The 26,070-nt window shown below is 38.2% G+C and overlaps 2 protein-coding genes across 3 annotated transcripts; both read right to left on the minus strand.

The window, feature by feature from the left end:
• Positions 1–1,497: 1,497 nt before the first annotated feature.
• On the minus strand, positions 1,498–6,305 carry polr2i (RNA polymerase II subunit I). Its single transcript, XM_081373315.1, has 6 exons — positions 5,168–6,305; positions 5,023–5,077; positions 4,659–4,732; positions 2,856–2,930; positions 2,718–2,769; positions 1,498–2,508 (listed from the first exon to the last, which is right to left on the minus strand). The coding sequence occupies exons 1-6, from the start codon at positions 5,329–5,331 to the stop codon at positions 2,446–2,448; spliced, it is 483 nt and encodes a 160-aa protein (XP_081229441.1). The 5' UTR covers positions 5,332–6,305; the 3' UTR covers positions 1,498–2,445.
• On the minus strand, positions 6,026–25,834 carry LOC308695237 (uncharacterized protein). Of its 2 annotated transcripts, none has more exons than XM_081373314.1 (10): positions 25,754–25,834; positions 25,458–25,610; positions 23,148–23,296; positions 20,415–20,555; positions 17,879–17,979; positions 17,424–17,489; positions 14,689–14,845; positions 9,273–9,379; positions 6,960–7,075; positions 6,026–6,704 (listed from the first exon to the last, which is right to left on the minus strand). In XM_081373314.1, exons 1-10 carry the CDS (start codon positions 25,754–25,756, stop codon positions 6,690–6,692), a joined length of 1,008 nt encoding a protein of 335 aa, XP_081229440.1. In that variant the 5' UTR covers positions 25,757–25,834; the 3' UTR covers positions 6,026–6,689. The 2 variants fall into 2 exon arrangements, with proteins under 2 accessions (XP_081229440.1, XP_081229439.1); XM_081373313.1 differs by having other exon boundaries at positions 25,748–25,815.
• Positions 25,835–26,070: the final 236 nt, after the last annotated feature.

The following is a 26,070-nucleotide window of genomic DNA, read 5'->3' on the forward strand; positions in this document are numbered from 1 at the left end:
TGTAGCTTTAAAGCAACCACTGCACTTTCACTTTTTACATCTTTCTTCTGCGGAACACAAAAAAAAAAGTAGTTTGAAAAATGTTGGTAACCAAACAGTTTTAGTTACCATAGACTCCATTGTATGATGAACAAAGTTGTAGACAGACAGCCACAGAGCACAGCAAATAAACAGCTGCAGCCTTTTACAGTACCTCCTGAACTTAAACAATGAGCTTATGCTGCTTTCACACCATCGTAACCGTAATTACAAGATGGCAACCCGTGATTTTTCTATGTCAACACTCAACGCCGAAATTAATCTGCAGCAGTCAGGTGGTTCAAGTAAGAGCTCTGTAAGTTGTTTACCTTCATTATTTTTGTAATATTATGTGGTTTGAGACATGAGGTAATTTAACAGTGTTTCTTGTGACACTTTGCAGACTCTGCTGTGTGCATTCATGTGTTTTGAAGGAGGAGTGGTTTTGGAGACGCTGCACACTGCACATGATTCACGTCTCAGCGCGGCTCAGTTCACAGTAAATGCTGCGAGCTCCATCACTGCATGTGAGTTTAACGTGCATTTTTGACTACTCCTGTGTATCAAGTTGCAAACTTTTTGTTTTTTACATTGATGTAATATTTGTAGCAACTTTACACTTTGAGCTATATTCTTGAGTATTGTGTGTATGTTGGATCAGGGCTGGACTGGTTGCCGGCGCTGCCATTTTCTTTAGCCTACATAGTTTACAAAATAAAACAATACTCTTTGAAATCATAATTGTATTGCATTATGTTTTTTTAAACCCCAAATCATTTACTTAAAACATTCTTGATTAACATTTATTCAGGTATTTGTAATATGCAGTGCCATTGTTAAAAAAAAAAAAAGTGTAGCCAACTACTTCTACAGACGTGTAACTTGATCTTAACTACTTTTTAACTTAGTAGCTAGTCAGACTAGTTTCAGAGTAGCTTCCCCAACACTGGAAGGGAGGGTGTGATCTATTGCTTTCAAATCTAGCTTGCGTGTGAAACGCGCCACTCTGAAACACTGAGAAAACCAATCATCAGCAGCTTGTGTGTAAAAGAACACTCTAAAAAAACACAACGCTCAAATATTAATTAAATCACAGCCTATGTGATTTGATAATCACACTGAACCATATCACAATTTAGGTTTTATTCAGATTTATTTCTACTCTAAACCACCATGCAATAAACGGTATCTGTTATCAAAATCTCTGAAGTTTAAAGGGGTCCTATTATGCTTTTCCACTTTTGTTAGTGTGTAATGTTGCTGTTTGAGCAGATCTGCAAAAAATATCTGCAAGGTTACAAGGCTCAGTCTACTCCAAAGGGAGATATTTTAACAAAATCCCCTTTTCAACAACTACTGTACAACGAACTGCTCGTTTTGACTACAACGCGATTTTTCCAGATCTTATGAAGTCATAATGTTACTCATTTAAATAATCCCCGCCCACTGAATATGCAAAAAAGGGGACGAGGCCTGGTTGAGCTGCATTAGAGTTCAAATTTATTTTAAACACTGTTCCTGAACATTATAATCCCAGCATTTATCTGTGTGCTGCATATTTTATGGAGAACAGCTTGTTTTGTTGCTATTGTAAGATGGTTCACCTCTCCTTAAAAAAATTAACCATGGTTTTGTGGTCGATTACTGTTTGTAATACCTTAGTTTTCTGACAAATAACATCTATAATGTATATTGTTTCAAATGTATAAGAAATTTACAAAATACATATCACTCAAATGTCCTGTGAAATCCGTGCTAGCTAAGTCTGTGCATGAAATCTCATGCGTTAACATAGTCAGGGTCTGAATCTGGCTCGAATTGGTTTGAAATTGATGCCATCATTAATATGTCTAGCACAGAACTTGCAGTTATGGAGAGACGGGACATTTCCCAAACACGCTCTAACCAGTGCCAATCACAACACACTGGGACAGCTAACCAATCACAGCACATTGCAGATTTCGAAGGAAGGGCTCCATCGAAATCAGCATGTTCGAGCCAGACTGGGAATGCATTTTTTGAACATTCAAGAATGAAAACACCCCAAAAACAAAATCAAGACTTTGTAAAAGGGCATAATAGGATCCCTATAAAACTAGTACTTTTTAAAAATAAAAACTCAGTTTTTGTAATCTTTTATTACAAACCTTCAAAAAATACAGTGGGAAATATTAAAATGAGAAACTATAAAGATCCTTGAGGGAAAAAAAGTCTCGGAAAAGTCTTCATGCTGGTGTTTGCGCACCAGTCTCACGCTCAGAGGGAAAATTTAAAATTAAACTCTAGTTTATTCACAAATGCATCCAGATATGTCCGCTCCACATCATATGTCCCCTAACCTGAGAAATAACAAGTAGGAATGGAGCAGTGGTGAGACGGGGCCGAAGAGCACGTCCTCATGTTTTGATAGTCATGGCTTTATCCTTCTCATTCAGTCCATCTGTGGCCGCAGTGTGGGGCGGTGCAGACATAGTAAAGCCTCATGGCGTCCTGCATTCAGAAAATCAAAACGCACCTCTTAAGTTTCAGTTTTTTCAGTAGGTATTATTTAATATTGCTGTAATTAAAATTAACAGAGCTATTTATATTACCGTACTTATAGTCTGTTTAAAAACACCAAAATATAAGCATTTTTAAACTTAATTCCAGTCACAAAATCTGTCATGCGGATTCAATGTATAATGTGCATGAAAGATTACCTCAGCCTTCATGCTGTGAGACTGGAAGAACACCGCCTCCTTGTGGCCACACCTAAAAAAAAAAAATCATTTTAAAATGGCCATATCATATCATATTATTAATATACATGTACATCACAAAACATATTTATCACTCACTTTGGGCACGGGTGGTCCTCCGTCCGAGGCAGTGTTGGATCTTGGGCCACGTCTGCGATAATCTGAGTCAGTTCACTTGTAGAGAAGAGGGACGAGACAAGGTTAGAAGTGTCCAGAAAAATCTCTTCAGCCGATAAACATTATAGATCAACTGAATCAGAGTTAATGAGTGTGGTAGGTGGAGCATTTGTGCTTTGGAGAGGCTATTTAAGTATATAATATTCTTATTTTATCCACATTAGCTCTGAAGTCTCTGCAGTCCTAAACATTCTCGTGCATATAGACACAGTGACACCTGTGCATCCTCCAGGAGCGGTGTTAACATTAAGTGGCATGGCATCCAAGTACACAAGGAAGCCATCAGCACATGTCCACATTGAGAGGCACATCCAGTTGTAGTGTCATGTGCCAGTGGAAATTAAAGAAATGGTGGCACCTCCAATATCATGTTATGTTATATAGTTTATCTGTACAAGAACCATTAGGCTTCTCCATACTGTGATGTTTTATCTGTCTTGTGTCCCATTGTAAGTATAATTACAGACTGACTTTGTAATATGTGCATAGTACTGTAATAGGTTCATATAATTATTATTAGGGGTGGGGGGATTGATACAGCATAGTATCGCGATATTTTGCATGGGGATATTGTATCGATACACGGAAGCTAAGTTTCGATATTTTCAGGGAGTGTATTTCGGCGATTAAGAGTATTGTGCATAAGTTTACCCTTTACCCTAATTCGACATGCAAATGCAAGCCGTAAAATGTGTCTAATGCTGTGAGAGGGTGGAGGAGGTTACTTAAAACAGCCTGAATCGTCATTACCTGGGAGTTCACCTGTTACATACGGTCGGTGATACTGGTTATATACTCTCTTGAAATCGAACTCTTACGTTTCTGTGTAGGCTATTTCACGTTATACACTGTTAATGGCTAATTTATGAATTATCCTATAACAATATAAATATGATTTAGCACAATTACATTTCATAACTGAATACTGTCACCTTTGACTTGTTGATTAGGGTTTTAGTAAGACCGTCGTTCTTTCTAAAACTACTTAAAACAACATTTATTGTAAAAACAAATAGATTTAGATTTAAGTGAAAACATTAAAATGTGCAAATATTTTTATTTGACGACTAATTTCTACCTGAAAATACAAGGAAAAATATTGAAGGAAAGGTACGAAATAAGATTGATATGAAGATGTGAAATTGACAGACAGAATTTTATCTCATTAAATAAAAATGATCTGAATAAAGTTGTATCGTGGCTTAAGTGTTAATAATTAAGTGTAATAATATTGATTGGATGGTGTGGTTTGCTATTGCTGTGATCTCATGTGACGTGAGTGACAGTTTGTCCCGCCCTCACGCCAGTAAACACATCATCAGAGGAAAAAAGTTACTTTGATCGGAGATAAGGGCATATGAATTTACAACAAAAAAAACTATGTGCACTAATAAATCATTTATAAAATACAGCAATATTCCATTAAAATTCAGGTTTCATAGTAACTTGAATGAAAACTGCCACTATAGGTGTTTTTCCACTGGATGGTACGGCTCACTTAAATAGTACCACCTATTTATAGTGTTTTCACTGCATGACGAAGTAGTTTGTTAGTTCGTGTCGCAAATCCAATGACGCTGGTAGTGAAGATTCCCTCTGGCCAATCAGTGATATGATGAGAAAGATGCCATGTCACTTGTTAATATTACTAATGTCAATACCTTTCGCAACTTCTCTGTAAAAATAAAATAAAATAAAATAAAATAAAAATAGCAAGACACTCACTCGACCTCATGGGTGATTTTGTTCACATAGATGCAGCTGTTGTCGGCTTCCTGTTGATAGTCACAGTTTCTGCACTGAAAACATACATGAACACACACAAGTAAGGGACTGTTCTGTCAGTTTGAACACTAACGTTACCCCTCTGTTAAACCTCTTATAACGTTACAGTTTTCTGTGAACACCATCAGCCTCTTAGCCTCTTCTCAAAAGTTAGCTCGATGCATTCCAAATCATTAAGAGTTAGTTAACGGTATATCAAATCGGTTAATTAAATCAAACTGTAAATATAACTCATTGATTAAACAATAACACTCTACCTTGGATTAAAGATCTAACGTTATTCATGTAACAAAAAAGAACTTACCGCATAGAGCAGAATGCGGTTTTCTTTATCCTCTTTAGGATACAACATGTTATTACTGTGGAGGGAGAGAGAGAGATTAATATTAGAGCCGCTATTGCCATCCAAACAAACACGCACATCAGATCAGCAACTCATCTAAACTCACCACTCCTGACAAAACCTGATGCCCACAAAACCAGGTTCATAATTGCCGCCTTCCAAATCCATGATAAAGTTACTGTAGCTCTCTGTATTAAAGTGTGCAGAGCTAATAATGAGTACAAATCCACCTCCACTCCGTAGAAATGAATGGAAATAGTTTGTGCGCATGCGTGACCTTAACTTTGTGCTGCGTGAATAAATCACAGCGACTCCTTGTGGCGGCGGACAAAACAATGATTTATCCGTGTATTTTCTGTTTAATTCATTCTGATGTGTTTTATCTTTCTCAATAAATATTGTTATTATTCGTTTTGACACTAATACCTAAAGATGTCATAACTGGCATGCATATACATCTTACAGTTGATTACTTATACAACTTTGACTGACGGATAAATTTGCAAGAAAAGTAGCCTACTAGGCTACTACTTCTCTCTCATTTTTCATGGAAACCCACTGTAATGAACACAATGAATGTTTATTCTGTTTCTGCATAATTCTGTAACAGGACAAAAAAAACAGTTCTGAATTAGTTAAAAGATTTAAACAAAAAGTAATAAAATCAAATTTGAAATACCATTAAGAACAATCAATATAATTTTATTTAGAAGGACCTAATAGATGTTTTTAGAAAAAGTCAAGTGATCTAAAGTAAGTTCTATTGGCTTAAAATATATTGATAAGTGACAAATATGTTAGGCGGTTTGTTACAAGACGTTTGTTATTGATTAGTTTTGCCTGTTCATTGCGGTTTATGGTATTTTACTATTTTGCACCATTATATTTTGGAACCATACAACCAGTAATTCCTTATTAAATGTAAGCTAGACAAAAACAAATTCTACATTAGGCAGTCAAACTTCATGTTTGGATTCACTTTATTTTGTGAGGTACCATAACCAGAGGCAAGAGTAAAACAGGCGATTAGCCTGTGGATGGCTAATCCATAGAAATGGATACAACAGTTCAGTATCATTCTTGGCCATAGGGTGGAGACAAAACCAAATTTAGCAGAAAAAATATCCACGAGTCAGAGTCTGCTCTCCACATGACGGGCAGACACACACAGAAATACACAAATAAATGCTTACAACTTTTCCCACATTATTCTGTAAAATGTAAACATTGCATGTATTAGACTGTTCCGGAAAAAAAAAAACCCACAAACAAGGACTCACATTTTGTCAGCAAAGATGAAAGGAGAAGGAAACGGAAGAAGCACTAAAACAAACATCCTTATTTTATTTCGAGCTCCCAATAGTGACAAAAAAATAAGATCCCATCCAGAACCCCTACGCACCACTGACAAATACATGCTTCATGATCCATGAGTCTGTTGTGCTCACATTTGGCAATGCAATAATTTGGTAATGCAGATTTGGTAATGCATTCAAACACAATTCAGACTTAAAAGAGGATGATTCCCGAAAGACTATGGCGACAAACTGACAACATGGTGAAATAGTTTGAAAAAACATTCTTGTGTAAACCAGTAACATACTTTCAATATCCTCCAGACAGATGCATTACTTTGTTTTTCCCTAGAAATGATCAAATAAGACCGTTATTACAGAAAGTTATTCTTCATGAATTAATTTACATTTTTTATGACATTTCAAGCAAACACAGAGTCCCCAAAAATTATTTGAAGCCTTATGACTAAAAAAGTGTTGCAAAAATAAAGCGATAGTTCCGAGAAAAGCTTTAGCATCATTTGTTTACACATTTATACAGGCATTACCAAATCCTTTTTAGGGCCACTGTACATTTTACAGCATCACAATATCTTACCGCACCTTTGTCTTTCTTCTCTTTTTCCCAGATTTAAGTTCCTTTGCGCTTTTCAAAATGGCACTGAATGTTTCTGTGGACATGCGTGCTGAAACTTGGATTTTAATTGGAGATAGTTTAGCTGTCAAGGAGATGGGAAAATGGTTAACAATCTCATTTTACCAAACTGTCATCCACTACCAGCACATATCCAGACTTTTATCAAGGCTTCTCAATCCATAAAAGCCATAGTTTGTGTGAGGAACAAACCTAAATTGAAGTCATTGATTTGCAATAGCTTTCCTCTCCAATGTAGCACTCATGAGAAAGAACCCAGCTAACAAAAATATGTTCTAAGACTATGAAAACATCATTTCTGAATGCTCTCTGGATTATGTGAACATTAAGGGAACATTTCATTTAGCAAGTATTACAAGAATGTTACTTTTGAATGTTCTCTGAAACAAACTAACAATTAAAAATGTTTGACGAACATTCCATGAATGATGTATAGACAATGTTTTTAACAGTAACATTATATTATTGTTACTTTAAGTTAGGGAATTGTCTGAGAACATTCCGGGAAGTGATGAGAAAGAAGATAAAATAATTAGTAGGCCTATTTACTTTTTAAAAATGGCATCTCCAGAATTCACTAATTGAATATGTTCAGGTCATGTTATTCACTAGACACAAGGAATCAGAGGAAACTTTTTTTGTCTCTAGCCCTTACGGTTCAAAAAGTTATTGGCATAAACATGAGTGCAACTTTGGACAGCTGGTGGTGCTAAAGTGATTGAGTTAAGCCGGGTGCACACTGCGATTTATAATAGTCCTTTACGATTGTTGCTTGCCAGACTGTACGAACATGATCATCGTTGTAAGATCTCAGTTGTCATTAATGTCAGTTAACGGACAGACACGAGAAAACTTGTCCGAAGTTTTACATCAATCAATGACGCGTGCGGTGATGTGAGCTGCATTACACGCGGGATTGAAATGGTGGATGCAAAGAAATCTCTAACGTTAATTTTGGTCATGGCTTGTCTAGTCACACTTGCAGGACTCTGAGTCAAATCTTCTGACACGTCAGAATTTCGTCTGAGGTCAAATTTGATCGCAACGGTCATTAACTGGCTGTCAGTGAACATGTCAAACAATCAAAGACTTCAGATTTTAGCCTAGGATCTGAGGAATCTTTTAGGATTTGAAAAAATTATCTCAGACAGCCAAATTGTGGCCAAAATCGCAGTGTGCACCTGAGAGGCTCCAAATTTGCTATGGTGAATGTTTGGATAGAACTTCTATCTGTGTGCAAAATGTAACAACTTTTAACCATACGGTTCTATGGGCTACCATAGACTAAAGAGCGGAAGAAGAAACGGAATAATAGGAACGCCAACAGATACAATTATGCATAATTACAATGAACTCTAAACCAAACCCTAACCATAACTCAATATTAAAAGGGTCATTGGATGCAAAATTCATTTTTATATGGTGTTTGCATATAAATATATGGTCTTTGCAGTGTGTGTACACAACCACCATACAATGAAAAAAATCCATTCACTCTTTTTTTTTAATCCTCAGAGAGTCTAAACCGGTCTAAACACTCAATAATCAAGTTTGGATTTTCTGAGTACTATGATGTCATAATGCTCATGCTCCGCCCACGACCGCTGACGGACTGTCCCGTATTAGCATATTTCTGCCCTCAGCCATTCAACAAGCCACATGGAAGAGAGGGGTGGGGTGAGCAGTTGCTCATTATCATTTAAAGAGACATGCACCAAAACGGGTCACTGTGAACAAAGCTGTTTTTGAGGAGTTAAAAAGGGTGTTGTTTTACACAATCATTGAGGAATTTTAACCAAAGTATATTACAAACTTTACATGAACACCCTAAAGAATCGTACCAACTTGTGGAAAATGGGCATCCGATGACCCCTTTAAAGCTGCAGGCCGTAACTTTTTTTGTGTTCAAAATCTACAAAAAATGATATATTGAGCGAGTACATCATGAATTCATTTTCCAAACCGTGTTTTTGTCTTATCCCGAATCACTATGGTACACCTATAATAAGTGTTTATATTCAGACTATTTTAGACTGATACTGGTCGAATCGCTGCGGAGTAGCCCAGTACCTGTGTGACTCGTCGTCATAGACATAAACAGAGAGAAGTAGCTCCGGCTACAATGTTCATCCGCAAAAAGCATTCAGTTCTGTTTATTAACCGCTAGAGCGCCAAAAGTTACGAACTGAATCTTTAAGTACATGTAATCTTTTCATGAGGTCACCTCTAGAGTCATATTTCCATCATATTAAAGTTCACACCTGTTTGTCTCTCTCTCAGGGCCTCTAAAAGCACTTTCCCACCATCCTCTCCGATGTGATTCTCACCAAGGTCCAGTTCGGTCAGGTGCCTGGAGAACTGTATTAGACTGAAAAACATTTATAGACATATGTACAGTTGAGTTTGATGCGTTATAGGATCAACTGCTCTGACAAATGGTAAAAGTATTCTCTCATTGTGGCCAATCCAAACTTAAATCTACCATCTAATAAAACAATTAATACAAACATGTTGAGAAACAGTAACAGCTGTGAACGATTTCAATTGCAAATGCCAACAGAAGGTGTTTTAACCAGTATTAGTTACAAATATTTGGTGAGTCGCCAAAGAAATCAGTTCTTGTTTCACTTATAATGTTAGCCAATGTTGTTTTGTGCCAAAAACAATCATAGTTTAGTTGTTCATGATCATTTTCCGCCCTCTCTCTGGTCCTTCCTGTTGTACAGAAAGCAAAGTAGCATCATAACTACAACAGCAGCCTCCTATTGTGCTTTTCTGCTGTGCAACCAAACTGCTGTTCTATAGCCTACAGAAAAAAATATATGTATTAAATTTTGGGTTACTGAACATTTCCGATGTGATATGATAATGGTCATAAATTATACAATTTACATGAGAAAGGGAACCACACTCAAATCTAAATGGTAATTACTCAGAACACCAAAGTGAAGCTATAAACTACTTCATCTTCATCTAAATCATCTGGATTCAGTCAGATATACTGAGTAGAAACTGCTGTTTGTGTGCCTGTCACAACATGTGGAACCTGTATCAAGTTCAACAGGCATACTTTTTCAAACAATGGGTGTGTATTTGGATTGTGTTTTCTGAGTTCTGCATGTGATGTGCACAACTTTACTTGCAATTTTTGTTCTGCTGTGCAGCTGAAAGTGCTGTAATCTGTTCATATGGACGTTCAAATAAATAAGACCTGCATACATGTTGCAGATGCTAGTGTAAATCAGATATTGAGTGTGTTTTGCTGCTCAGATGGCAATGCCAAAAGTCTGTTCACTGACCTCAGGGGAAAAAATTAATAAACAGTAATGCATGATTTGCCTCGTTTAAGACTACTGTGAAAATGTTCTGTTCACTAAAAATCATGTTTATTGGATTTGTTGAGTGAGAAGGGAAATGCTTTATTTTTTAATGGCTGCTATAATCATACTTATCATTAAACAAATTACACGCATCCATATCAGTCCAGAAACTAGTATATGTGACTTAAAACAGAAATGACTGTTTTAACAACCTTTTGTCATGCTTTAAAGAAGTACATTTATTTTGATGTGTTGATAAACATACTAAACCACCTGTAAAACACTTGATTATAATTTCTCTGTAGTGTATTCAATAATATTAATTAAAAATATTTTAAAGGAGTGGTTGAATATGATTTAACTTTTTTAACTTTAGTTAGTGTGTAATGTTGCTGTTTGAGCATAAACAACATCTGCAATGTTACAACGCTCAAAGTTCAAAGCAAAGGGAGATATTTTCTTTGAAAGAAATCACTTTTTAAAGGTGCATTAAGCAAGTCTCTGAGTTTTTGCAGAACTATGCCCCCTCTGGCGGCAAGCGAAACTGCAACCAGAGGTGTGCACGCTCACGGACAAAAGTTTTCTTTTTTTTTATCTTACGTGGAGTTTGCGTTGGTGTTTAAAATGAACTATAAGCAGGTCTCTTACAATCCATCTTCTACGCAGAATGCCGGCGAATACACAAACCTGCCAGGCATAGCTATGTGAGCGTGCCGTGAACGCGCATGACGTCACGCCCAGTCTAAAATTCCGGCCCGAATCCCTCTTATTTATTTTACTTTACAGGATTATAGAGACAATCTCAGTGATCAGAGAAGGGCTCATTCAGCCCATCGGGCAATTTTTTAAGCATGTATGGGTTAGAAAACGGGTATTTTTAACATGAAAAGTTGCTTAATGCACCTTTAAGGACTACAACAAACGGCTGGTAGGGACTACACGACATTCCTCCAGGGTTAGTGACATCACTAACCCTAAAATTTACATAAACCCGTCCCCGGGAACGCGATTTATAGATTATCAAGACAGAATATGCTAATCAATTACTAGAAGATAACTACACATAAGCTACATAAATTCATCAACTAACCATTCAGAAATGTTCTGTTGCTTCTACATGTTGTCACTTCTTCTTGAGTCTCTCCATCTTTCTGACTTTTTAAATTTCCAGTGCATTTCTGTGTGAGGTAAAAGGACACAAGCTCTTGAAGCTCCGCCCCCTGTGCCGGAAGCAGCAGCTCATTTGCATTTAAAGGGACAGACACAAAAACGGTGTGTTTTTGCTAACCCTCAAAAAGTGACAACTTTAACATGCTATATAAAAATATCTGTGGGGTATTTTGAGCTAAAACTTCACATACACACTCTGGGGACATCAAAGACTTATTTTACATCTTGTGAAAAGGGTATTATACCACCCATTTAAATATGCTGAAATTGCAACTTAATTGCAAATGTGTAATTATTACAAATATATTTTAAGAGCAAAATTAAGAGCAAATTAATGCCAATTAAGAAGTATGGGTCTTCGTGACGTCAGCTGGGGCGGAATTTCCTTATATGGGTCCTAAGGGCACTTCTCCGCGGGCGCGCGCGCACTCGTAGACCAGACAGAGAGAGAAGAGAGCGAAAGCAGTACGTTACCTCATCAAAGCGCTCTGCTCAGCTTTTGGAAGTCAATATCACCAAAGAAGTGTGTTTTTGGTTGCCAGGGCAAGACAACCCTGCACAGATTCCTAAAGAACCCAGCGCTAAGGGACCAGTGGATGGAGTTTGTTTTTTCAGAGACTGTTTGTTTTTGTGCAAGACTGTTTGTTCCCTGCATTTCGACGATGATTGTTTTATAAACAAAGCCCAGATCGACGGATTTGCAGATCGTCTAATGCTTAAGGATCGAGCAGTCACAATGATAAAGGTTCGCGGTCGCAGGCGGTGAGTAACTGCTTCACATGTCTCTGTGTGTTGTTAGCTCGGTTACACAGCTTTAGCTCCGCCCACACAGCCCGCCTCCAGACGCTCGTTTTTTTCCGGAAAGACTCGGTACAGCCTATCTTTCTTTTATAAATATAATAAAACTAAAGACTTTTTGGAGATATGAAGGATGCAATACTACTCTATAGGTACTCAAGATTAACAGGAGATTGAGTGAAAATGAGCATTTCACCCCGCCTTTAAATGAAGAAAGATAGGTAACACTTTAGAATACTCTTCCGTCATTAATGAATGAATACACAGGAACAAATGAGTAACGCAATATTAACATTATAGCAATTACTATTTACTAACAAGAAACTCTGATTACTGAATTAGTAAGAAATAGCGCTCAGTTGAATTTGGTAGTTCACTTTTAGCTAATCAGTGACTACTTTTTTTCAATGACAGAACTATTCTAAAGTGTTACTGAAAGATACATTTACTTGAGAAGCAAGATGTCAAAAAAAAGTCTTGTTTTCTAAATGTATCAAAATAAAAGTGATTTTATGCTTAAATTGAGAAAAAATATCTGCAAATGGGGTGAGGGGAAAAACTTGCTTTTCTTACAACATTGGCAGATTTTTTCGTTTTATTTTTGTAGCATAAACTTTTTTACATTATTCTTTTCAGGTAATTATATCTTGAGTTATGAATGTTCAGATATTTTTATTGGAAAACGACAAAAATACTGAGTAAGAAAATTACTTTTTGCAGTGCAGTTGTTACGGAATGTGGTATCGAAACACACAAAGGCAATGAATAATACTAGGAGATAGACTTTAAGGAGCCATGGTGGAGACGACTTGATGGAAGACCCCCGGCGAAGATGCAGCCACCGATGATGGAGCTGACAGGCCGAAGAGCCCACGCAATACTGATGGTACTGGAGACCAAGGTGGATCTGCGGCGGCAAGCATCTGAGTGAACCAGAGGACTGATGCAGAGTTGGAGGAACAGAGGACGAAGGTGGAGGCAGGACACGCCAAGGAGAAGCTAGAGGGACGAGGGAGCCTGGTGGAGCGGTATGGCCAATGGTTTCCGGTGGAGCAGAGCGAGGGAGGAGCCAAGGTGGAGCCAAAGTGTCAACAGGCCGAGGTGGAGCGATGGGCCCTAAGGCTGAAGGTGGAGCCAGGGGATCCTCTAGGCTTGGTGAAACTGGTGGCCTGAAGACACTTGGCAGATCCTCGAAGTAAGTGGGAGATGAGCGGAGGCGGGGCTGAGCCACAGGTTGTTTGAAGAGGTGGGAGAGGGAGGCTGGGTGGGCAATCTGAAGATACAGAGGGCGTTGGATTTACAGGAAGCACTGGAGATACAGTGAACACTGGAGAAACTGGGAATGATATCACCAAAAAAATCCATTTAATCTTCCTCAAATAAATCCTTTAATTCTTCAAAATAAGTACCAGAGGCAATTAACATCTTATCCACAGCGTTGGGGTAGGGGGTGGGGCTTTCCACCAAGCCCTCCCTCAGCGATGCACGACGTTGCCGGCTCACGCACCTGGTCAGACTCCAGCAATGGTACAGGCCCCGGGGCGATGACTCCTTCTGACCTCTTCTCTGGTTCGGACTCGTCCATCGCGGCGGGCCGGTCTGCGGTGACCACAGGCAACTCCATCATGCCAGTCGCGGTCGGTGGTGGATGGCTAGTATCTGGCGGTTTGTTCAGACTGGGGTTGTTGACGATGTCATCCTCAGCTGGGCCGATGGTGTAGGCTGAACCGCAGTTCACCAACACCGACTCAATGAACTCAGTGAATGATCCTCGAGGACCCAAACCGCGCCTTTGTGCGCTCGTTCAAACTGGCCAAATAAAAAGCGCACAGGGAGTGGTCTTGATAGTGCGCGAGGCTCGCCGGAATCCAGATGAGTGGGCCTCAAGGGGTTTTGGGTCAGTTCTTCTGTTACGGAACGTGGTATCGAAACACACAAAGATGAGGAACAATACTAGGAGACAGACTTTAATAACAATATTCTGGAAACAGGAACAAATGTAGAAGAAAATCACACACGCTAACGAGAACCGACAAACACTAAGCGAGAACTGAAGGCTTATAAGCATGAACAAACAAAATGAACTAATGAGTTAATTAAAAAGACACAGGTGAATATAAGGACTAATTAATCAGAGGAAAACCAGGTCACAGGACAGAACCAAAAACAAAATGAAGGAGGGAACACAGAACATACATGTTACAGAAGTAGCTTTATCTGGTGCAAGTTAGCATTGCTTACAGTAGCGTTAAGCCTGTCAACATATTTTAAACTTATCTTTTATGGTCAAAAGTACATCATCTGTGTTGACAATTCCAGTTGCCAAGAAAAGACAGATGACATTTTGAACAATATACTCAACTGTATATACAGAGTCATGTACACTCACATGCAAAGGAGCTCCAAGAATTGAGTTAGTTGATTTGGTCCCTCCTTTCCTGAGTGATCAATGGAGTTATCAAACATGTGCAGCTTGTCCAGCCACGGACCCCCTGCAGCACCAGGACCGCTCTTTGTTTTTCCTCTTTTCTTCTTCGTCTTCTTTCCTAACCACAACAACATGTCATCAACAGCTGAGACTAATCTGGCATCCATCAAATTGACATGACTCACTACCTCCTCCCATTTATCAAGAGATGCAATTCAATTTTATAATAACTCAGTGCATAAACAAGAAAATATAATTAAACTAGAAAACTAGATTAATTAACTCCGACTGAGAGGTCTGTAAATTTAAACACAGACAGTGGCAGAGGCAGTCTGTCCATTAGTTCTCTCGTTGGTTTTTCCAGGTGCTGCGAGATGAAAAAATATCAACTTTTCAGAATGCCACAAACGCACCGCAGGTCATGTGACAAGAACCAACCAATCAGCTTCACCCTTTCCGTAACAACATTGAAAACTCAGTCAACATGAAGGATGGGGGTGCACCCAAACACTACGGGTGTTTTTCTCTTCTTCGTAAATAAATCTTGTAGCAAAACTACAGCAAGCATTTTTCGGTGATGGAAATCCATTAGCTACTAAAACTTCTTTGCCGTTGTGGAGAGCGCAGTGCATGGTTGCATAGCAACGACAATCGCCACGGGAAAATCGGACCGAATTTTACTATTAATAATAAAAGATAAGCTAATATGCATTGTAAATGTCAGTAGTTTGACTCATTCTTTTTATAAAAAGTTATTTAAAGGCTGAAATATGTGAGGTTTATCTTTTTATAAAACCTTTTTTGTCAAAACGTTTTTTGAACTTGTACATGTTGGTAGATAACATGTTGCAAGACACTACAGGGTGGGCCATTTATATGGATACACCGTAATAACATGGGAATGGTTGGTGATATTAAAGTCCTGTTTGTGGCACATTAGTATATGTCATGGTCACCACCCATCTTGAGGAGTTTGCCCCCTCACATATACTAATGTGCCACAAACAGGACTTTAATATCACCAACCATTCCCATGTTATTACGGTGTATCCATATAAATGGCCCACCCTGTACTTTAAAATCTTGCCATACTTTTTAATGTTATTATTTTAATGTTTATGTAAACAAAAAGTGCATATTGATGCTAATTTTATTTGTTATTTGCTGGTTTTCGACATAAAACTTGGTGAATTGATTTCATTGTGTAGTATTAGTACTTTTTAAACAGGATTCTGTGATAACCGTGATCATTTTGGTCACTTTAATCATATAATGAAATGTTCATACCATTTCATCTCTAGTTATGATCAGCTAAAATCAACTTTAAAATGCAAAGTACAATTTTCTATAAAAAAAAAATTAATCTCTGATTCTGTTCTTTTCTCTGACATTTAAGGGTGACATATATAGGCCTACAAAAACTCTTTTAGGTCTAAAACAGTTTGGATAGTTGTTAATATGAGTTATGAGACATTATTTAAGATATTTAAGTAATGTATTACATGAGTAGCTCTCGGCCACTTTCATTTTTAAAAAGTAGCTCTCAAATGAAAAAAGCTTGGAGACCCCTGGTCTAGAGTAGAGGGAAGGTTTCTGAGGAAACGGCGAAATGCCATTGGTCACACTGAGAATTTGGCAACCAGAGTGTGAGACCAGCTTCACTCATCAACAAGTTCAGTTGTGGCCTCCCTTTGACAACATGATCGATTTATGTGTGTGAAAACATCTGTCATAATATGTAATTTATAAGTGCCCGTACACGTGCGTGGTTATGTTTTCATTAATAAATCGATCATGTTGTCAAAGGGAGGCCATAAGTGAACTTGTGGTTTGTGTTGATGAGTGAAGCTGGTCTCACTTTATTTGAAAAGGTTACAGCTGATCTTTCAACAAAAAAAAACATGTAATCCATGTAAATGGCAGTAATCGCCATAACTTGGAGGACCCACCAAAGACTGCACCAACATTTAAATGTAAACTTTTTAAAAGCCACCCAATATATTTACTGTATACAATGTAGTTTCTACTGCTTTCTGTCAGTTATTGTATATGCATGTATGCAAAGCTGGTGTGTGTTTTTTTATTTATTTTTATGAATTATCTTCTTGGATTATCTTTCATGTGAATCGCTAGAATTAGACCCTTATCTACTATTCGTTTTTTTCATGTAAATTATATCAATATTGTCATGAGACACAAATGGAAAAGAAATGGCCCCAATCCCTCAGAAAGAGCCACGAATCTTCATGTACTATTACTCTGTTCCTTCTTATATACAGAAAGCCACAAAAATAAGTTGCTTTGATTAAAAGAGTTTGGTGTATATCTGCCTAGGACTGTACAAGCATGTGTGTCCAATACAGTTGTAATTTTTCCTGTTTCTCCTCCACATTGTCTGTGGATGTGTTGTGTTGTCAAGGTGCCGTAACAGGAGTCCTAAGCAAGAATATTTGTTCAGGTGGTTTCAATAGGGGGTTTGTGCTGTTTAACACGAGGGAAACCAAGATCCCATCAGAGCTCTTAGTGATAACTCTGTGAATATGTGGAGACAGTTTAGTTAGGTTTTTGTTTTATTATTATTTTAAAGCTGTATGAATATGTTTATGTTTGGACAAAGCTAAATAATCTAATATATATGTTTCAGGCTTTATGAGGCTCCTGATATGTTTTTCTGAGGAAGAGAAAATGAGTAGTACCTTTGTTCTTTGCTTTCTTTTGCCTGGAAGACGTATTGCTCATTTGGGAGATCAACTCTGTCTCGTCTGAAAGGAGGAAACCAGTGCATGACATCACTTTGCACGAAATGGGGTTACTTTACACCCTTTACTGTCTACTAGTAAGTTGAGAAAAAAGAATGATGAGGAGATCATTCTAATAATTTAGTTACTTGACACATTCCATTGCATAACATGACACACTGCATGTTTGTATCCCACTCATGCAGAACTCTGAGGTTTAGAAAAACAGAGAAACTTTATATTGAAGTCTTATCTTGATCTTTTTAAGACCAATTCACACTGCACCAACAGACGTCGTCCAATCGGACAATCACCAGAATATAGCCTTTCACTTCTCAGATATTCCACCACTGACAAAATACATCTGTACTATTGAATGAATCAGGTGAGAGTTGATAAACTCACATACACACCTGTGATGGATGTGGACATTTTCCGGCTGTTTTCAGCCACAGGTCTCAGCAGCTCAATGGCACCCCCACATTGCAGCTCATTGCCATTGATGTAGAGCTCCCTAAAGGCGAGGATCAACAAATTAATGCATTTAGGGCTGACAAAGTAAGCCTACTTAATGAGACTGACTAATTAATTAAAATTCAAACAGTCGATGCATTTACCTAATTTGACATTAAACTATAGACTCTGTTATGTGTTCATTTTAAAGATAGATGTCAGAAGTCTTTGTTCAATACACAGACAAGCCAGTCTCCTGTTTATCAGTAAATTATGATGAAAGACCAATCCTATATAAACTAGTTTATATTTTTATTTTCTCAAGACAGAGTGATATTTATGATGAGACACTGTATAGAACATCTATTTCCTTTTATTACAGACTGTCAGAGTGACTAGAGGAAATACCTGCATTCCCATTTTAAAAAGAAGCCATTTAAAGAGTTAATGCATCACTCTGTGATGCAAGATATTTCTTGAGCTATAAAAGCCCCCAAACATGTCAACTCAATCTCTTCTTCATTTTCGGTTGATGAAATTGATTAGTCATGATACTCTATGCAGTTTTCATCTTTAAAGAGGTTCAAATTAAGCCTTGTACATGCCTGGAAAGAGCTGTTTTTATGTTTCTTTTCATGAACATTTCTTCTTTGGAATGTGCTGATTTACAAGCGGCTTGTTCTCCAAAAGGCATACCCAGGATGGCCAAGTGGTTTGAGATGCCTTCCACATTTCTGCCGGACTGCACATATCAACTTTGTGAACACACACATTCTGTATCCCTTTCATTTTGACCTCACTGGGACTGCTCTTAGGTGAGTACTGAAGCTCAATGTGGATACAGTTAGAAGGTCAACATGCCTTAGTGTGATGGATAGCATGGGTGGACATAATCAGTGCCCTTCCTGCCTCAATATTGAGCACCTCATGGAGATGCTGGATATGTTTGCATGAGCTGTGCAATTCTGCACTGCTATCAAGTAATACGTATTTATATAGAACTTTAAACAATAGATTGCTTCAAAGCAAGCAGCTTTACAGCAGCTTTTAATTAAACATGAGAAAACAAATGTCAGTGTCTCTTTCAATTATAATTGCAACTTCAATTTCTACTATAAAGCAGCTCTCCAGAGTGTTCATTTTTTTACTTGCGGACGTCTGACCTCGATTGACTAAACAGAAGAAATTAACCGGAAAAGATTTCCATGTCAAAGAAAGTGGAGCCTCAGTGATGTCAGTGATGGATGTTTACCAGTTGGAGTGAACTTTTCCAGAGAGTTTGCTTTGGCAAGCTGTTTTGAAACTTGATTTTGTTCAAAAAGACATCACACCAGTTTGTTGTTTGATTTTGCTTGAAGTATATTGGGGCCTTTAGTGTGACCTCCCATTCAAATCAAGTCGGTTAGTGTAGCGACAGCTTTACTGAACTTGAGGTGCAGGCTATGCGTGTCATTGCATCAACTACTTTGGTACTTTAGTGCAATCCAGGCACCAAGTTTGGTTAGCTCAATCTCCCTTGCCTGAGGTCTTTTGGAACGACTTGAGATGGCAGCTGCTAGTGCAAGGTTGAATCTTTGGACCAGTGTTCCAAGAGACCCTGGACCAATGCATTTCAGTCTCATTTCAAGACTCATTTCCACAACAGTGCTTCTTGCCAGCGTTTGAGGTCTCACTTGTGGTCATTTCCCAATCTAATTCTTCTATCTCTTCTTCAGTCATTTCCTGTCTCTCTCCAAACATTGCAGAAATGCCAAAAATATATCTTAAAAATTATATTTGAGTGGACTACATGCAATGCTACGTCATATTAACTCTATCCCTGCCAGCATTTTTGAAAAAAGTTGCCTGCCAGCACCAGCATTTTTGATAATTTTCACAAAAGTTTCACAGCCCCCAGAATATTTTGTTGTATGACTATCTGGACATGCATTTTATCAAAAGAAAGAACAGGCCCTCTGCTTTTAAAAAAAAAAAAGAAGAAAAAAAAAAGAACACTTGACAACACTTGAATGTGGGAAAGTTTCACTAAAAAGCAACATTTCAAGCAAAAAGCTGAGAAAAATCACGGTTTTGTCCAAGACTACATCTGGATCGGATTCAGAACGATGATAAAAACATAGATGGAGTAGATTGAGTCATCAACACCTCCAAAGCTTCACAATCCTATATCTAGTCCTGGGTCAACATTTAATTCGGTAACATTAGGCAGTTTTGATTTATATGCTGTTTAATGTTGATGATCGAGATTCTGTACTCGTTCATAGTGATAGTGACTACACGAAAAGTCAGAAAATTCAATTGGGTTGTCAAAATAGCCTTTCTCCTACTGTAACTCCAAACCCCTGTGGCCCAGTAAGATGTCATCAGCTGAAGCTCACATTCATGAATTAGTATGTGATGAAATATTTCAGCAGAAGCTAATGGATCCCATGAGTCACAGCAGAGAGTCACAGGTTAATGGGAAACATAAGAATCAGTGGTCATAACAGTCCGTACCTCACAGAACTGCTGGTGAGAAGTGAAGCTAGCAGAGTTCCGCTCCATGAACCCAAACCACAATAACATAAACTCAAGGAACATATCTGACTGGTCCCCAAACCTCCACTCAGCAAACCTTTCAATCCCTCCTGTCCTACACTGAGAGAGAAACAAGCAGACAGAGAGGAGAGGTCATTATTAAACCTTTAAAAACACATTCAAGATGACTTAAAAAAATATTTAAATAGGAAAAAATACATACAAAAACCAATGAAACAAAAGGCTAAAACATTTTCCAAAGTACTGTAGCTCAAACAGTAGAATAGCATTGAAAGGTTCCATTCACACAGAAAATGTTTTCGTGTTTAAAAACGTGGGACACAGGGTGGTGGAATGGGGGGTACGCAAGGTCTAGAAACACGTTTTTCTAGACTTCTTAGAATGGCATGTCATGCGCGAGACGCTACAAAAATCACAAGACATGAGCGTAACGGTCAAACACGTCCGTCTAGCACGTTTACCTAGAAAACCAATGAAAAAGTACAGCAATTGAATACAAAAACATGTTCTGTGTGAAAGGCCCCTATCAAGGTCATGGGTTTGATTCTCAGCATTATGGCAATTAAAGGTGCACTATGTAAGATTTTTGCAGTAAAATATCCAAAAACCACTAGGCCGGTTTTATACATTTTGTTTAGTAGATTACTGTTTCCAACTATTTGTGAATCGTAAGACAATTGCAATTTTAACCAAGGAACCGGGACGTGTGAGCAGGTGTGAGGGAGTCGCCAGTCAGTGGCGTCATATCCGCTCGTACTGCCATAGTAACCATGGCGACAGACGTGGACAACTGGGTTACGCCTAGTGGCACGCTCATGCTATTGTTGTTTTGTTTAAACATTATGGACCATGGCAAGCAGACTTTGGGACAAAAGGAGAACTAAAACGAGGATCAATATCAGCGTGCCGTTTTCGAGATGCCGAGAGCTCCACGTCCGCGACTAACTTCGACTTGACAGAGACGCCAGTGTTGCATGTACTTTATTAGACAGGTGAGCAAATGTACATAAAACGAATCAATGTTATATAGTTCAACATAATGAAATGTTAGAATATGATCTGTATGTTATTCTAATGTTGATCTAGCTTACTACTAGTCTCATACAGCCAACAAACTAACACACACAGAATAACATTCAACACACTCAAATGCAGTTGAATGTGATAGTATAACGTTAGACCAAGTGAAACAGCGCTGCGTTACCTCACAAGTTCAGTTTGTTTAATAAACTGACCTGTGTGAGTAGTAATAAAGCACTTGCGTGTAGTTCGGTAGAATTAATTCTCCTTATTCCTATATATCCGCGGGACTCGCGTGTGACGCTGATATCTGTCTCTCATTAGCAATTGCGCCCTGTTTCAAACCACAGTCATGTTAAAAACATCAATGTATTCACTCATCCTTAAACATGAGACCCATCAGCTTGACGACAAGATCCATAATTCCGCTTTATGCTTATGCGTCATCAACCTACGCCTTTGTTATTGTAAGAGGTTAGCGACCCCTAGCGGTGAAAAAAATTACATATTGTAGAAAAAAACATATTAAAAACATGTACTGTACATATTAATAAAAAAAGAGATTACGTCAAGATACTGCAAAACAATTTTACAATTATGGTTACAATCACAACTCATTGTTTAAAAAGCACTGTTGGTATTGGAAATTATATAATTTTCTATAGATATCTTGGCACACACTTGCCATGTAGTCAGCATAACACAGGGATGGGCAATACAGTCCTGGAGGGCCACTGTTCTGCAGAGCTTAGTTACATTCCTAATAAAACACATATGCCTGGTTTTCAGGTGTGTTTAATTAGGGAAAGAGCTAAACTCTGCACGACTGCAGTTGCTTATCCTTGGTGAAACACTTAATATACTCATCTCATGGCGATTTGTCATAGGACAATCTCATGGAATTTTTACGTTTTGGCGAATTGGTGGCTAATAATTTGTATAAAATTGTACAATCTCATTCGTATGTTTTCGTATGATCTACTTGCGCCCCAGTGACCGGTTTGTTTAGGGCTGGGCTTAGGAGTGGACCTTCATGCTTACTTTTTCTAATAATCATACTTTTTTTGTACGATTCACATCATATGAATTCATATGAAATTTCCACCTCATAACATAATTAAGTTTTCCTGTGAGATCAGGTTGATAACACCAGGGATGGGCAACTTCGGTCCTGGAGGGCCACCGTCCAGCAGATTTCAGTTCAAACATACCTGCCTGTAATTTTCAAGCAATCCTGAAGACATAGGGTGGTTCTCAAACGGAAGGCTGCATCCTAGTGAGGCTGCGTCCTTCCTAGTTTAGTACTTCAGAGGCTTGTAGACTAGAGTATTACTCAACAATAAACAATAGAATGAGCACTTCTAGTATGTGCGCATGGCTACGTCATAAATGTTTCTGGCAGCTGCGGTAACGGCGCAAAATTACTATTAAAATTATTATTTGAAAAATACTTTATATTAAAAAGCTTTATATTAACTGACTTTCTTTTAAGGCAGCACATAAGTTAAAGCACCCATAAGATTTTTCAGGTTTGTTTATTAGGGATGGAGATAAACTCTGTTAGGACAGTGACCCTCCAGGATCTAAGTTGCCCATCTCTGTACACTGTGATTGACAAACTGGAATGCATTTGAAGACATTCACACAAAACACAATCAGATATCCTCTCACAGTGTGTAGTCCAGGCAGAGTGTGGTGAGGTAGCTGATGCCTGAAGCCTTGCCCAATCTTTCCAGAGACCATTCAGTCAGTTTGCAATCAAGCAGCTCCAGTGATCTGAAGGGATAAACTGTCCTCCCCCTTTTCTCCAAAAGAAGACACTGTCAGAACAAACAGCTGGGTTGGTGAAATGCACAATTTTCCATGTGGTAAATTTACAATCTTGGATTTTACAATTACTATTATGTCGCGCACACACAGTCAACTGGACGTTACAACAATGCCCCGACAACCACCCATAGCACATTAGCATTGTGATAGTGAGTTTTTCACAGGCAGACAACACTCACTTTTTCTTCAGAATATACAAATTTGGTTAAATTAATCAGCGCTACTTTGTTTCATACTTCTTTTAATATACAACTGATTATTATACAACAGAAAGACCACAGAATAGCACAATTTCCACCACAGTCCAAGAGATTAAACGCTGGTTTGTGCACTCACAAACACTGCTAAGCAGTTGGGAAGATGTCACTCAAACTAGTTTACTAAAATAAATAGCTAGTATTACAGAGATCAAAGCTGCAGTTCTTGACAAAGCGGCTGTGTGTAATCTCTTTCTAACTGTGAGAAAGAGTAATTCCATTGAGATATCATTCTTACCCTACATATAAAGCTCCCCTTGAACATCATTCCATAGGTTAGTGATGATCTACAGAAGAAATAAATCTCCCAGAATCTCATCAACATCTTAAAACTAAGGACCTCTTATTGAAGCACTTATTGTTATAACCGACTGACCGGCACATATAATCTGTGTATGTGCCAAATATATATGTCAGGGTTGTCCTAACAGCATTTAAGTGCAGAACTTCAATTGCATGCTTCTCCACCATATTGTTTTCCTTACATTCTTTGTCTGCAGGTCTGGAAAAATATGCCAGTGATTTTTGCAGCATCAAAGCTGTTCTGGAAGTAAATCTCACCCTTTAATAGAACAGATTTTTCCTATTTATACGAGTTAAAGTGTGAACATGCTGCCCCTGGAACGGAATGAAAATGGGTGTGGACCACAGGATAATAAAGGTCTAAGTAGCCATAATATGAAAACATGAAAACATCTAAACAAAGTCTTCAAGTTCCAAGTTGGAACTAAAAATCTACAGGACAATGACGCAGCCTGATCTACATTATATGCTAGGCTATTTTCAGGCCCAAAACAAGGATGAAAAATTGTATGACAATGCATGTTGCCTTCAAACTAAGTGTCTGTTGATAGGACTACATACTGTATCAGTTCTGAATGAAAAAAAATATATAGTTTATGATGTGTTGTAATCTCTCAGGTTTATTTCAAGTTCCTACAGAAGTTACAAGTCTTACATTGCTGGAAAAATAATCAAAAGTTTTGGCCGTAGCCGAGTAAATCCCCTGATTTTAATTAGGCTTTCATGGGTTTGACAGCCCGCCATAGCCTCAGAGGTATTGTGGTTCTTGTTGAAAACACAAGCCAGTAGTTGGCTGCCAATGGCCTCTAAAACTAGAAAAGCCCCACCATAATGATAATAAGCCCTGTTTCCTAAATCCAAAAGAGAACAGATGTGTCTCTAAAACAAAACAACAGTTAACAATGTCAGATGCTTCTGGTTTATGCAAAATTTCAATCAAACATGGCAATTTGGTGTGTGGAACACAAAAGGAGACATTTTAAATAATATACTGATTTCTCTTTGCTATACAGCAATGAAAGGGGACTGGAGCTTTCAAGCTTGAAAAGGAATGCCATAGCATCACAAAAGTATCATGAAAGTGATACGACTTATATTTAATTCTGTTTAATTTTTCATTGCGAATGTTTCATTTCTCACTTCGATAATGATGTGGAAATGCACGGACGAAAAGAATGTGATTAATGGAAAGGGAGAGAGAGTAAGCAGGTACATTTAACATGCAAAGCCAAAATGTTTTGCAACAAAATGCAGAGATGACAGAAAACATTCAGAGTTCTGGAACCTGAAATTGTTGTGTAATTCAAAATTCTTTCCAGAGCTAAACTGATCTGGTGTTAAGATAAAATGTCAACAGTTATGACTCATTACCATTTACTGCTGAAATAAAAGACGCATATCTTACTGTGAGTGATGTGACCAAACAAGCATTTGTTTGTTAGCACAGAAAGGTTTGGTTTGAATTCCAGCAGGCTTGTCTACCCTGGAAGACTCTTTCCCTCTCTTGTGTTGTGGAACAAGCATCCAACAAGATTTCCATAACTGCCAATCACAAAACTAGGATCTACAGTAAAGTGTGATCAGTGCTCACCAGCTCAACTATATCTTTTTGCTTGAGAGACAGACTCCAGATGTGGAATTCTTGTGCATGTGTGTAACGCTCCTTTCGTATAGCCATTAACAGAGGCTGAAGGCTGGGCGTTATAGCGTCCAAGGGCCTGCAATCTGGAAATGACAGCGTTATCTACAGGGAAGGGAGAGGAACAAACATAAACAGTGAGTGAGAAAGTGATGCATGCAGTAGACATTTTTAACAAAACATTAATATAAAGGAAGTCTGGGAACACATTTTGCAAGAGAGCGAAGCTCATATTTTTTTACCCTCACCATGTCCCTTTAGGGGCTCCACAGCCTTTTTCTCTTTTTTTTTTTTTTTTTTTTTTTGCGTTGTGACATACTAAGACACCTGGGGCTCAAATGACACATCCAAGATGATATCATCGTGCTAATCATGATCCGGCTAATTGGGTTCTTCGAACTCACCTGTTGTTTATGATTAGTATAGCTGGATTGAGTTATCTGAGATAACTGCGCGTTCATGCGCTGGTTTAAAAGGGGATATGTATCGATCGTAGAAACATTGATCAGCAACGCTGCTATTGGCTGTTCAGCGTGGCCAAAGAGCGCGCACAGTTTTTCTCCTC

Source organism: Scardinius erythrophthalmus (assembly GCF_964197995.2).
Source record: "Scardinius erythrophthalmus genome assembly, chromosome: 8".
In the NCBI taxonomy this organism is placed as follows: Eukaryota; Metazoa; Chordata; class Actinopteri; order Cypriniformes; family Leuciscidae; genus Scardinius; species Scardinius erythrophthalmus.

Excerpts from the sequence above, each read along its gene's own strand:
- LOC308695237 (XM_081373313.1), bottom strand. Across the intron at positions 14,846-17,423 it reads AAAGAAAGCAAAGAACAAAG|GAAAGAAGACGAAGAAGAAA; the intron begins GTACTACTCATT and ends TGTTGTGGTTAG. Across the intron at positions 9,380-14,688 it reads TTCTTGGAGCTCCTTTGCAT|TCTAATACAGTTCTCCAGGC; the intron begins GTGAGTGTACAT and ends AATGTTTTTCAG.
- polr2i (XM_081373315.1), bottom strand. The coding sequence starts at position 5,331 with ATGCGCACAAACTATTTCCATTCATTTCTACGGAGTGGAGGTGGATTT. Across the intron at positions 4,733-5,022 it reads ACCGCATTCTGCTCTATGCG|TGCAGAAACTGTGACTATCA; the intron begins GTAAGTTCTTTT and ends GTATGTTTTCAG. Across the intron at positions 2,931-4,658 it reads AAAATCACCCATGAGGTCGA|TGAACTGACTCAGATTATCG; the intron begins GTGAGTGTCTTG and ends CTTCTCTACAAG.